We start from the raw sequence: 13,566 nt of genomic DNA on the forward strand, positions 1-13,566 counted from the left end.
TTTGTCAGAGGGTTGAGATGGAGAGAGATCACTTGATCATTACCCGTTAGGTTCACTCCCTCTGGGGCACCTGGCATTGGCCACTGTCGGCAGACAGGATACTGGGCTGGATGGACCTTTGGTCTGACCCAGTATGGCCATTCTTATGTTCTTATGTTTACTACTGGTGATGGTGCAGGATATGACCCTGTGGAGTACTGAGTGCCTCTTGTGAGGCACTGTACACCTGCAACTCCCACTGAAGCCATTGGGAACTGAGAGCCTTCTACACCCACAGGAGATGTTCAATACATGGTTGACTTGGGCCCGTAGCCTAAAGCCATGGGCTAGATTACTTCCTCCCACAGATAAATACACATGAGGTGACCAGAAAGAAGAAAGTAATTTTGTATAGCCCAGGTAGTATGTATCTAGATACTATCATACAGTGATGGATGCTTTAAAAATGCTGATGAATAAATGGATGGATCTCAGGAAAATAATGGCTATTGTTTTTTTAGAGGTGAGATGGTGTATATAAAAATATTTAAAAGATATTCAGTGTATTGAGAGCAGTAACAATTGTTAAGAGAGTTCAGATTTTGAGTCAAATCTATTCATCTATGTCCTTGTAATGTTCAGTCTGCATTTTAGTGTATATAATAATCAGAATGTTTTGATATATATATGGATGGTAGCCAATCTACAAAATGCAAAAACACTAAGTAAGCAAAACATTCCTGTGAGATAGGTAAGTATTGTTCATTTGTTTTACAGTTGGGGGAAATGAGATTACATTTGTCGGAGAATAACTTTCTGCTTCCACACATTACTTGGCCAGTCACCAGGGGACTGTGGAAAATGAGAGTGAGCTCCTGAGTACTCTAGTGCAGTCTACTAGCCAAAAAACACATACCTTAAACTCTGCTGATGCCAGCTGGGGGCTCAGCAGCAAGGGCAAGAACCTCTCTGATCTGCAAATCCAGGAGAGGAGAGACCTGCCCACCCGTAGGAAAGATGTCTGCCAGTGAAGGAAAAGATAGACGTAGACACTCTCCCAATTAAAGCTATAGTCTCCTCCTTCCAAACAGCAATGGCTGCTATTGAATGCTCCTTGCAGTTGCTATCAGGCCCAAATTATCAAGGAATTTTGAGAAACTTGTAAAAATGAATTTAGAACCTGCCCTCCTGCCCCTAGCAGAAGACACCAGTCAGTGGCAAGTGGTCTCTCTGAGTCTTGGGGGAGGGAGGGAATTAACACAGTTAAGATTACTTACCTAAATTTTTGTAGATTTTGAGTGGGATACCTGTCACCATCTCACCATGTTATTTTAAAAGGTTTACTAAGATTGTCAAAACCTTATCTTGGGGCATTGACCTGGGCCCCATATAATCAAGGATGTTCATCTCCCCATTGATGGGGATGGTTTCAGAAACCCAGGCCTAGAACTATTATTTTACCTCTGTCATGCTCACATCCCAAGCCCCTCACTGATTCCAGCACATAAGAATAACAAGCCCAATGGGTGGGAACTGGAAGAGAATGAATGAAACTGATCACCCTATTGGCGTTCTTAAGATGTTCATGTTACCCTACAGAGAAAAACAGAGTATCCTCTGTAGTGGTCACCAGGAGGGGATTTTGGCTAATCGTTTCCATTTTCAACTCAGACACCATACAAAAGCCTCTACATGGGGTAATTCTAATTTACAGTTTGGCTTCCCTTGGAGAGAATGGATAGAGAGGCATATTATATGTTTGGTTGGTGATGGAGGTATAGTTCCATTCCAGGTGCTACAACATCTGTATTAACTTCTGGTCACAGGGACACAGCAATATGTACAACGGAATAATTTATTGACCTATCACTTTAGCTCAGATGCCCTGGGATTGCCTGACTCCCTTGAAGTAGGTGGTGTAATAGAGAAGCTCCACAAACTCGCCAGACACATGTCATCCATATATGCCTTTTTGACAAAAAATGACTCTGAGTCTTGAAGACATTACTAAAACCTGGGATAAAGAGAGGGAGTCCTTTAAAGGCTCCACAGTGGTAAACTATTACACAATACAAAATATGCTTCTATAGGTTTATGTTTAATTCAACAAAAATAATGTATTGGACACCACAAAGACTGCCTAAGATTAAAGCTCTTCCTGTGGATACATGTGGGAGCTGTGGTAAAGATAAGGGTATTCTGCTGCACGACTTCTGGCAATATCTGTAGGTTTAACAGCTGTTTAAAGAAGTTAACAATAGAATTAAAATGATTTTGGGCTTTAGCAATCAAATATTGGTCTAGAACTACATTTTAGGGGGGGAGGGATATGCTCAGTGATTTGAGCATTGGCCTGCTAAACCCAGGATTGTGAGTTCAATCCTTGAGGGGGCCACTTAGGAATCTGGGGCAAAATCAGTACTTGGTCCTGCTAGTGAAGGCAGGGAGCTGGACTCAATGACCTTTCAAGGTCCCTTCCAGTTCTAGGAGATAGGATATCTCCATTATTAATGTAAGCAGAGTCAGGATGAGCTCTACCCTGACATCTGGTGGTGAATTATGGCGAGGGTGGAAAAGAACTCCAGGGGCTGATCTTGTTTGCATAGGCACACCCACTTGCCTGGCATGAAACCACAGCAACTCAAAGTGGTTACTTTGGCTGGTGTGGGATCCCCAGTTTCTCTGTTATTGGGGCAGGAAGAATAAAGTTTTGTTACCCTGATTCTGTGAATCAAGGCCAGTGGAACTGTTGTATGACAGAAGGACTGAGTGAGTCATTCACCATTACCTAAGTAGCATTTGCTTGTCAAGGGGCATGGGTTACAAAACCCAGTGAATTGAGAGAGGATGGGGACAGGTATTTGTACCTGATGGTGTGGCCCCTCCCCGAGGGGGGTTGAAACACCAATTGCACTACCTCCTCTCTCTACTGTTGAATGTCAGAGCTAACTTTGATTCCCTTAGGAGTCTAGTTACAGACTGCTGAGCTGAGTTCACTTTGGGCCAATAGTGCACCAGCACTGGGGCTCCCCTACTACTAGCTGAAATCACTAAGAGCTGAAATCACAAAAGAGCTAAAGCTATTTAAGAGCTGAGATCACTGAGGCTGTGTTAACTAGTGGGGGAGCCTGAAGCTAACTTGCTAAGCTAACTTAGCTTAGCGGGGGTGAGCGGAGCAGAGCGGCTCACAGGTCGGTGAGCGGAGCAGCTGGAGGAGCAGCTAGCAGAGCAGAGCCTTGTGGGAGCGGCCCAAGGGACGGCTGGAGCGGAGCGGAGCGGCTCACAGGTCGGTGAGCGGAGTGGTGCAGCTCACAGGTCGGTGAGCGGAGCGGAGCGGCTCACCGGCCCTGCAGCAGAGCGGAGCAGCTGCCAGAGCAGTTCGTGGGACTGCGGGTGGAGTGGAGCAGTTCGTGGTGAAGGCTGCAGTGGAACCCCACGGAGAAGCAGCCGGTTGGCCTCGGATCACGTAAGGTGCCCCTTAACACCCTGCTCACCCCCCCCCCCCTTTGAACTCTGGGGCTGCACTGATCATGGACAGAGACTTTGGGGGGTTGTCGGACTTTTGGGACTTTTGTGATTCTTGGGTTGCTGGACCCAAGAGACTTTGGGATTGGTGGACTTTTGGGACTTTGGTGATTCTTGGGTCGCTGGTTTCAAGAACCAACGGGAGAGGACACGGCCCAATTTGCTGGGGTGGGTCTTCGCTCATGGTTTGGTCTAAAAACTCTAGTTGTGGTGTTTTCCCATTTAATGCTGATGTTGTTTACCTCATGTTATTAAACATTTTCTGTTACACTCAGACTCCGTGCTTGCGAGAGGGGAAGTATTGCCTCTTAGAGGTGCCCAGGGGGTGGTATGTAATTGTCCCAGGTCACTGGGTGGGGGCTCGAGCCGGTTTTGCATTGCGTTATTGAAACGGAACCCCTAGATACAGAACCCGGCCCTTGTTGCTGCCAATTTAGATGGGCAGAAGGGTTACATTAAAAAAAAATTAACCTTTTTTCATTTGTGGACCCCTAAAAAATTTCAAATGGAGTTGTGGATCCTCTTGGAAACCTTAGACATAGTCTGCCGCCCCCTTGGGATCTGCAGAGCACAGGTTTAAATCACTGTTTTAGGATATTTAGTTGCACATTTGGGTCTCTTATCTACACTGCATTCATGGGTTCTGAGAGTGATCATGAAGTGAATGGTCTTACAGAGGTGGTAAAGTAAATCACTGGAGAGAAGAAACAATGATATTCTGACCTACAGGCCAAAGAAAGGGTCACCGTCTGCCACAGGGATCAATTACACAAATTTGAGTACTGCAAATATTTAGGTAAAGTTACTTAGGGTTCAGGTTAAAAACTGGCAGCTGGTCCTGGCAGCTGACTTGGGCTCAGGCTAAGGGACTGTTGAATTGCAGAATGTAGACATTCTGGCTCAGGCGGCTGCTGAAGCTCTGGGACCCTCACACCTCACAGGGCCCTAGAGCCAGAGGTGAAAGTGGGCCGGTACGGCATCCGGTAAGAAGTAGCCACTGGTATCAGCCCGTACGCAGCCAACATTAAAGTGCTTTAACGTTGCTGCTCCTTTTGCCCCCACAGACTCCCCAGGGCTGCCGACGGGTAGGCACCCTACTGGCAGGGCCGCCAACGGGTACGGGATGGGGGGACAAAAGGGGCAGCTGCCCCGAGGCCTGGCCATTTAAAAGGGCCTGGGGCTCCCAGCCGCCGCTGCTGCTACCGTGGCAGTGTCCAGAGCCCCAGGCCCTTTAAATCACCACCGGAGCCTCGGGTGGCAAAGGCCAGGCAGCATGGAAAGGCTGACCTTCAGCCCCACCCCTTCCGCTCAAGGCTGGGCCCCCGTACCGGTAATTAATTTATCTTACTTTCACCCCTGCCTAGAGCCCAGGCTCCAAGTCAAGTCCGAACATCTACACTGCAATTAAAGAGTCCCTTAGCCAAAGTCCCACGAGGCCGAGTCAGCTGGCACAGGCCAGCCATAGATGTTTAATTGCAGTGTAGAGATACCCTTAGTTATCTAAGGCTAGGTCTACACTACCCGCCTGAATCGGCGGGTAGAAATAGATCTCTCGGGGATCGAATTATCGCGTCTTGTCGGGACGCGACAATTGATCCCCGAATTGACGCTCTTACTCCACCAGCAGAGGTGGGAGTAAGCGCCGTCGACGGGGAGCCGCGCAGGTCGATTTTGCTGCTGTCCTCACAGCGGGGTAAGTCGGCTCCGATACGTCGGATTCAGCTATGCTATTCGCGTAGCTGAATTTGCGTATCTTAAATCGACCCCACCCCCCATAGTGAAGACCTGCCCTAAGACAGTTGGTAAATTTTTGCACATGACTTATATACATCAGATTTAGACTTTGTATCTAAGTTGTGCTGTGATTTTAGTCTGTGGCTTTATGGCCTGATTTCAAAGGTGCTGATCATCTCACAGCTCCCAGTTACTCGAAGGGAGCTGTGGAATATTCAGCATTTCTGAAAATCAGGTCACTAGTGTGTCAGCTAGAAAATGACAAACAAGATTACTTTAGAGATCAATCTACATATTAAATTTTAAGACTGTGGATAATGCAAGAAGAGCAGTAAAGTATAAATGGAACATATTCAAAGAAAGAAAGAAACCTGGCTTTTCCATTTATTTGCTTTTTAACACAAAAGGCAGAATTGAGTACATGGAGTTTCAGTTTTTTCTTTGTTAACTTAGGGCACACCAAAGTACACTACATGACAATACAATGAAACAACAGATCTGAGGTAAAATTCTTCTCTTAGACATGCATATCATAATTCAGCCATTCTTTCTTTGGTATCAATGGGAGATCCTCATGTGTAGGTCCACAGTATCAAAGCTAAGTACAGTAGAACCTCAGAGTTACGAACACCAGAGTTATGAACTGACCAGTTAACCACTTTAAAATTTGATGAAAACATTGGTGTGAAGGAGGAGAGGGCAGTGCAATTAGCACAAGAGGAGAGATCTTTGAAGGTTTTATCTTTTTTTCTTTCTGTTTTTTCCCTATTCTTTTGCAGAAAAGTGGAAGTAATCTCTGTAGGTTTCCTCTTGTTTTCCCTTCCAGCTCCCCTGAAATGGGATTACTGTTCCTCTTAGCATTACTTTTGAAATAGTCTCTAGAGGTTTAATATATAATTTTCATTGTGACTTTCAGTGCTGCAATCAAGTGGCTAATTGAACAATTTATAATACATATGCCTAATTGCTTCTTCAAGAGGTTAACTGTGAAAGGAATAGATATTTAGCAGAGAAATGTTACCTAGGTTACCCTTTATTGGCTAAAGCCACTGAGATTTTGTTTGCTGTGCTGTTTATGGGCAATTAAACCCTTGAAAATGTTTTAATATGAAATTTCTTTTGAGGTTGCATCTTAAATGTCAGCCACAGTATAATATGCCCAAGTACAAAGGCCCTCCCTGAAATGCATATCCCCAGTAAGACAAATTTGGGTTTGAAGTCTAATCTTTAGTATAAAATACAGGACCTAGTTGAATTTCTGTGTCTTTTTCAGTGCACCTTTCTAGAAGTATAACAGAAGTTTAGATTGGCTTTGGTTTGCTTTTAAAAGAAAACAAAAGCAGAACAAAACAGTTGGAAGCATTCTCCCAGCATACATTCAGTACTTCTCACAAAGTACGCAGAAGTTTTAATCTGTCATTTCATTTGTAATAGCATAAGATGCTTTAGCGGCTGTTTTTATTTTTAAAAAATAATAAATCTATTCAAAGTGCTAGTTATACAGGAGTAAGCTTCAAGCACCAGGACTCAGTTGTGAAGGACATCAAAAGCAGTACAATCAAAGACTGAACCTAACAAGCAATCTACAGTTACAATTAGGACGGATAATGGGAACTTCCTAAATATACCTTCAAATCATTGAATACTTTCTAATTCAAGTACTTGAAACATAAAAATGTTATATTCATTAGCATACATAGCATATTATAATCAGGGCTACTAGAGAACTGCAGAAAGAAATTGTGGAGGAAATCTAGCATGTCATTTTCTATTATGCTTCTAAAAATATATATTCTTAAACAAATATAGTAGAGTAGGAAACAAATATGTCTTCACAAAAGCTGTCGGGACATGATACAGTTGACAGACTAACTTGGAAATCAAGGAAGTCAAACTTAATGTGCAAACATATCTCCTCTTACTTCCCTTCCCACTTTCCAATCACACCAATTTTTTAAAGAATGCCATGGAGGGCTTTCTTTATTGGCTTATATAGCCTGAACAGTACTGTCATGTTTTTATGAAGGGACATTTCTTCTGCAAACTTTTTTCTCCTCTACATTTTTGTCATTTAGTTCCTCAACTTCCATTTTCTAAACCATATTCATCATTCTTCCACAATCTTCCTGTCTGATTTTCTCTGTCCCATGCCTCTCTCGCTCCCCTCTCCTCCCCCCCTCCCGTTTCTTGTCTTTTTAAGTGATTAAGGCAGACAACCATCTCTCAGCTTATTACTGAAAGCTAAGCACAGTAGGAATCTATTTAGCTACACTAGGGAGGAATTAGCTCATGTGAATCCTGCAATGTTTCTATAGCCCAAATGATATTTGACGTATTCTGCATCTGTTCCTTTTCTTTCATTACATAGAAATGTCTGGTGTGGTTTCATTTTACCAGCACTATTAACAATGTATTTTAAGGGTTTGTTTTAGCTACTTGTTCATTTGGTGTAATTATGATAACTTTTTCCTACAGGATTTAACAACTCTGAACGAATGTGTGACAAAGAGTTCATAATACGCAGAGCAGCCACTAATCGTGTCCTGAATGTCCTGCGTCACTGGGTCTCCAAACATTCTCAGGTATTTTTCAGTTCCACTTTTACAGCTGAATTTCACCATGTACTCTCTTTCTGTGATTTGCAAATGGAAAGGGTCACAATCTTTTCTTCAGCCCAGTCATAGAATTCTTATCACTTCAACTCTAGCTATAAAACGTTCCTGAGCAGTGCTGCTGTATAATATAGCAGTGGTCAAATTGAAGTCAAACTGCATGAGAAGATAGTGCCATCAAGATACTATAGAAGTTTAATGTATTAAAATAAATTATTGCATAAATGAAGAATCCTTCGTGCTATTTTGGAAAGCTGTTCTGACAACTTACCAGTTCAGGTACAAAATTATTCGACTTGTACAATTTTACAAGGCTGCTTTACTATAGTAAAGCCTGTTGAAATAGACAAGGGAAAAGCACTAGAAGAAATCTATATAACAGCTATCTTTACTATAATAATTAAAACTACCAATTATTTTAGAAGCAGGCCTTACCATATCCATTGTTCCATTTAGCCTGATATCTTGCCTGACAGTGTCTAGTGCTTTACAACACCTGATGCTTCAGAGGAAGACCGATAAATCCCCATAATACTCTAATCCAGTCATGCAATGTTGTATAAAGTGTGTATTGTTTATTGTTTCCTGACCCCTACATCCTGAAGTGTCTTGTCTGTTTTATTTATTTCAGACAATGTCTTAATAATGAACAAAGCTGTTTTTTATCTTTTAGATAGTCAGTGCTCATATAGTAAACAGTTTTGGTTCAAATACACTTATTGAAAATCCTGAAATTATTTGTCCATGAACATAGTCATGTGTTTGTGTATCGAATAGATGCAGAGGTGGACCCCAATCCTGCAATGTGCACAGACAGATTCCTGCACAATGCAAACTGTGCTGAATGAAAAAACAACCCGATTAACTAACAGAGTTTCATACATAGCACTGTCCCTTTATGTATTCTGTGGGCACACGAAACAAATGTCGGAGGGCTTTACAAGAGATGCAGCAAAATTCCAGCCATCATTCAATTTTAAAAAATGGTTAAACAAGAGGGAGAGGGAGATCTCTATGGAAATGCATGAGGCATTTTTGAAAGCCCCAAATAAATGGTACAGTAGTAACCAGTGGTAACCAGTGATTATTATGGAGTATTTTGTCTGTATTGATTAAGAACACTTAATCTGCAGTTTATTTATTGCACAACTTACTGCAACAGTCTCGTGTGTGACAGACCATTTCTTTTTTTCCCAGGCCAAAGGTTAACTGAAAGTGTAAGGTTGATAGAGAACATATAATTTAAAAACAATGCATAGATGGAAAAGTTGGGGTTGGGGTTAGAAAGAAGGGAGCCGATTGAAGGATTCAGGCAGCCTTGAAGGCTAGGGACTCTGTGGAGCTCCTAGATTCTGCAAGGCACTGGGAGCAGAGGGAAACAGGCCACCCTAAGCTCAGTAGAGTCCCATGTCATCTTTGCTCTGCCCTCTCTTTCACTGCCCTGAAGAATGTTGGGATTTTGAACAAAATACACGTTATTGATAGTCCTTACTAGTCTCCATCCTTCCTCCCCTCACTAAACTGAACAACCCATACTGTGAAACTCCTTTGTAGTAATCACAAGCAATTTGAAATGAAAATCTTTTTCCTGACGAACATATGAGAAGTGAGGGGGTTAAAAGAAGGCTTATAACTGGTTGCAATCCCACGTATGTCTGTCTCCATAATTTTTAATTCACACATAACTGGCATCATCGGCTGTTGTTCCTCACATGGGATTTTGCATACCTGAAAATAATACTCTATAATCCCCGCTGCTGACCAAGAGAGTAAATACAATTCTAAACATTCCCTATTAAAATTCTGCTTTGTATACACACTACCAGCTTTTATTTGTTCAACTAAATATTTATTTCAACTGTTTTAAAGAAAAAATAAGTTTTTCAAAATAGCTAAATACCTAACTTGTTAGAGCGCCACTGCTAACAGTGCCAAGGATGGAGCTGAGTCAATTCAAGCTGTTTTCTGTGCATTCCTTGCATATGCCCCCAGCAACATCAGGGTGTCACGTTTACAGCTTCAGGGACCTCATGAGAGTACAGAATTCCAAGTTGGGACTAGGTTGCTGTTTGGTAAGGTTGGGTGATAGGTTGGTGGTGATAGAGGGGTGGAAAAGTATGGTGACTGAACAGAAGATTAGGTGATGGACAAGCCATGCACCAAAGTGTCATCAAAACTGGGAACTTTGTATACTAATTGAGCACTGAACTTCATGGTCTCTTGCACCAGCAAGGATCCACCGCTGAACCAGGACAGCATCCAGAACACTCCTGACCAGATACAGTGGGCACTCCAAGAAGAGGGGGAGAGATTATGTAGAAAAAGGGGGCTTGTTGTCTGAGTGAGTTGAGGGGGTATTTTAGATGTTTTAGAAAGAACTAGTCCTAAATAGAAGGGGTAAAACAAACAAACAAAATAAGGATTTTTTTTTTTAAAGTCCAGAGACACACTTTTCTGGAGGAGCCGTGGACAAACGTTAAGGGTGTACCAAGTGTTGTGGTTTGATAGGGATATTTTTTAATGATTGAAACAAGGTAAAATGATTCAGAACCATCAAGTTGTGCACATTATTAGTTTATGTAAACATTAATTTATTATTGTTACCTTCGTCCTCCCTTCCCCATTGCCTCCTATTGCTTATTACATTCACATCTTGTCTTTAGATTGTAAACTCTTCAGGGACAGGGTCCATCTCTGCCTATGTTTTTGCACAGCACCTAGCACAAAGGGCCTCAGGCAGGATCAGTGCCCCATTGGGCGCTACTATAATATAAATAAATGATAATAATTAATGACAGATGTGTCAAATATCAGCATGGAAAATTTCAGCCCAAACAGTTAAAGTTTGGTAAAGTGATAAGCAACTGTAAACGATCTTAGAATGGAAAATTTTGGGTAACTGCACTTATAGGCGGTGCTATAAGCCCTACCTATAATTCTCTACCACTTTGTGTTTTTATTTGTATGTATGTTTTATGGCATTTTAAAAATTTATTTGTAAGTAAATATATTTAAATTCTAATCCTTCAACAGCTCCTTCTCCTTATTCTTCCCCTGGCCAGCCCTCTTAAAAAAAAAGGGGGGGGGGGCAGATAAAATAAAATCTTTCTGTGTATCACAACTATGGTCGGACCGTTAGAATTTCTGGAAACAAACTTGACAGTTTGGCCATGCTAGTGGATGCACCAAGTTCTCATTGGTTACTTGATAGACCATTTGAGGTCTAAATAGCTGGGACGGTAGGGAATTTTAAGTCTATTATTATTATTACTGTGTATCATGGTAGTGCTGAAGGGCCCCAGTCCCATTGTGTTAGGCAATGAAAAATAATATAACAAAAAGAGTTTCCATGCCCCAGAGAACCTTAAACTGGTGCTACTAGCTGTTCAGCTAGTAGCACCAGTGGGATCCCTACTGTAGACAAGGGTCCAGCAATCTCACCATTATGTTAATTAAAAGCATGGTGGTAAAAGTGATGAAAGGTGTCAGAACCTACACTAGCATTCCTATCAGTGTAATGGAATCAGTGGTTGCATCAGTGAGATCTTTATCCTACAATTGAAGACCATAGACAGCCACTAAGGCAGCCACTACACATAGTCAGCCTTATGTCTACACAGGGATAAAAAACCCGGGGCTGGTTCAGGTCAGCGGACCCGGGCTCATGGGGCTCAGTCTCCAGGGCTGAAAAATTGCTCTGTAGATGTTCAGGCTCGGGATGGAGCCCGAGCTCTAGGATCCTTCAATTTTTAGCTTTGCAGCCCAAGCCCGGCGAGTCCGAGTCAGCTGACCTTTGCCAGCTGTGGCCATGCCATGGGTCTTTTATCCCTGTGTAGACATACCCTATGAGCAAAGACTGTCAACTCCCTGAACACTTTCTTTGCTCTTTGACCTAAGCTACATTTGTTTTTTAAAAATAAAACAAACTTCTAAAGTAAGTGTTTAGGCTGACTTTCAGCCTTGAGCCAATATTACACCACAAACTTCATCAACTTAGTAATAAGCCCTTAGTAATAAGGGTTTGCCTTGTTTTGTTTAACAGCTCCGTAACAAAAATATATATAATCAGGGATTGCTAAAAAGAGACTGCTATTTACCTCACATGCACATTGGTCAAAATCTCTGCCCTTCATTAAAATAGCAAAGAGATTAATTTTTTGAGTTAATGGCGTGTTAACTGTGATTAATAGACAGCCCTAAAAAAAAAGCAATCACAATTAATCACACTGTTAAACAATAGAATACCAATTGAAATGTATTAAATATTTTTTGATGTTTTTCTAAATTTTTAAATATATTGATTTCAATTAAAATACAGTATACAAAGTGTACAGTGCTCACTTTATATTATTACTTTTTATTACAAATATTTGCACTTTAAAAATGGCAAACAAAAGAAATAGTATTTTTCACTTCACCACATAGAAGTACTGTAGTGGAATATTTTTATTGTGTAAGTAAGTGCAACTTACAAATGTAGCTTGTTTTGTTTTTGCGTGCAGTTATATAACAAAAAAATGTAAAACTTTAGAGCCTACAAGTCCACTCAGTCCTACTTCTTGTTCAGCCAATCGCTAAGACAAACAAGTTTGTTTACATTTACAGGCAATAATGCTGCTCACTTCTTATTTACTATGTCACCTGAAAGTGAGAACAGACATTCACATGGCACTTTTGTAGCTGGCACTGCAAGGTATTTACGTGCCAGATATGCTAAACATTCATATGCCCCCTCATGCTTTGGCCACCATTCTAGAGGACATACTGATGATGCTCATTAAAAAATAATGCATTAATTACATTTGTGACTGAACTCCTTGGGGGAGAATTGTATGTCTCCTATTCTGTTTTACCTGCATTCTGCCATTAGTTCACATTATAGCAGTCTCCGATGATGACCCAGCACATGTTGTTCATTTTAAGAACACTTTCTCTGCAGATTTGACAAAACACAAAGAAGGTACCAATGTGAGATTGCTAAAGATAGCTATCTCACTCAACCCAAGGTTTTAGAATCTGAAGTGCCTTCCAAAATCTGAGGGGGATGAGGTGTAGAGAAGGCTTCACAAGTCTTAAATGAGCAACACTCAGATGCAGAAACTACAGAACCCAAACCACCACAAAAGAAAATCAACCTTTCTGTTGGTGGCATCTGACTCAGATGATGAAAATGAACATGCGTTGGTCCACACTGCTTTGGGTGGTTATCGAGCAGAACCAATCATCTGCATGGACACATGTCCTCTGGAATGGTGATTGAAGCATGAAGGGACAGATGAATCTTTCCTGCATCTGGCACATAAGTATCTTGCAATGCCAGCTACAACAATGCCATGCAAACGCCTGTTCTCACTTTCAGGTGACATTGTAAACAAGAAGCGGGGAGCATTATCTCCTGCAAATGTAAAGAAACTTGTTTGTCTGAGCGATTGGCTGAACAAGAAGTAGGACTGAGTGGATGTATAGGCTCTAAAGATTAACATTGTTTTATTTTTGAATGCAGTTATTTTTTGTGCATAATTCTACACTTGTAAGTTTAACTTTCATGATAAAGATATTGCACTACAGTACTTGTATTAGACGAATTGAAAAATACCATTTCTTTTGTTTTTTACAATGCAAATATTTGTGATAAAAATAAATATAAAGAGTACACTTTGTATTCTGTGTTGTAATTGAAATCAATATATTTGAAAATGTAGAAAATATTCAAAAC

The 13,566-nt window shown here is 41.4% G+C and overlaps 1 protein-coding gene across 6 annotated transcripts in view; it reads left to right on the plus strand.

Annotated features, from left to right (window-relative positions):
- Window positions 1-13,566, plus strand: part of RASGRF2 (Ras protein specific guanine nucleotide releasing factor 2) — a 197,148-nt gene that overhangs the window by 138,574 nt on the left and 45,008 nt on the right. For all 6 annotated transcript variants that reach the window (XM_042855878.2, XM_042855879.2, XM_005288183.4 and 3 more), the window contains one exon: window positions 7,714-7,820. In XM_042855878.2, the coding sequence (XP_042711812.2) occupies window positions 7,714-7,820 (107 nt within the window). The remainder of the gene's footprint in view (window positions 1-7,713; window positions 7,821-13,566) is intronic.

Source organism: Chrysemys picta, chromosome 6 (genome assembly GCF_011386835.1).
Source record: "Chrysemys picta bellii isolate R12L10 chromosome 6, ASM1138683v2, whole genome shotgun sequence".
Taxonomy (NCBI): Eukaryota; Metazoa; Chordata; order Testudines; family Emydidae; genus Chrysemys; species Chrysemys picta.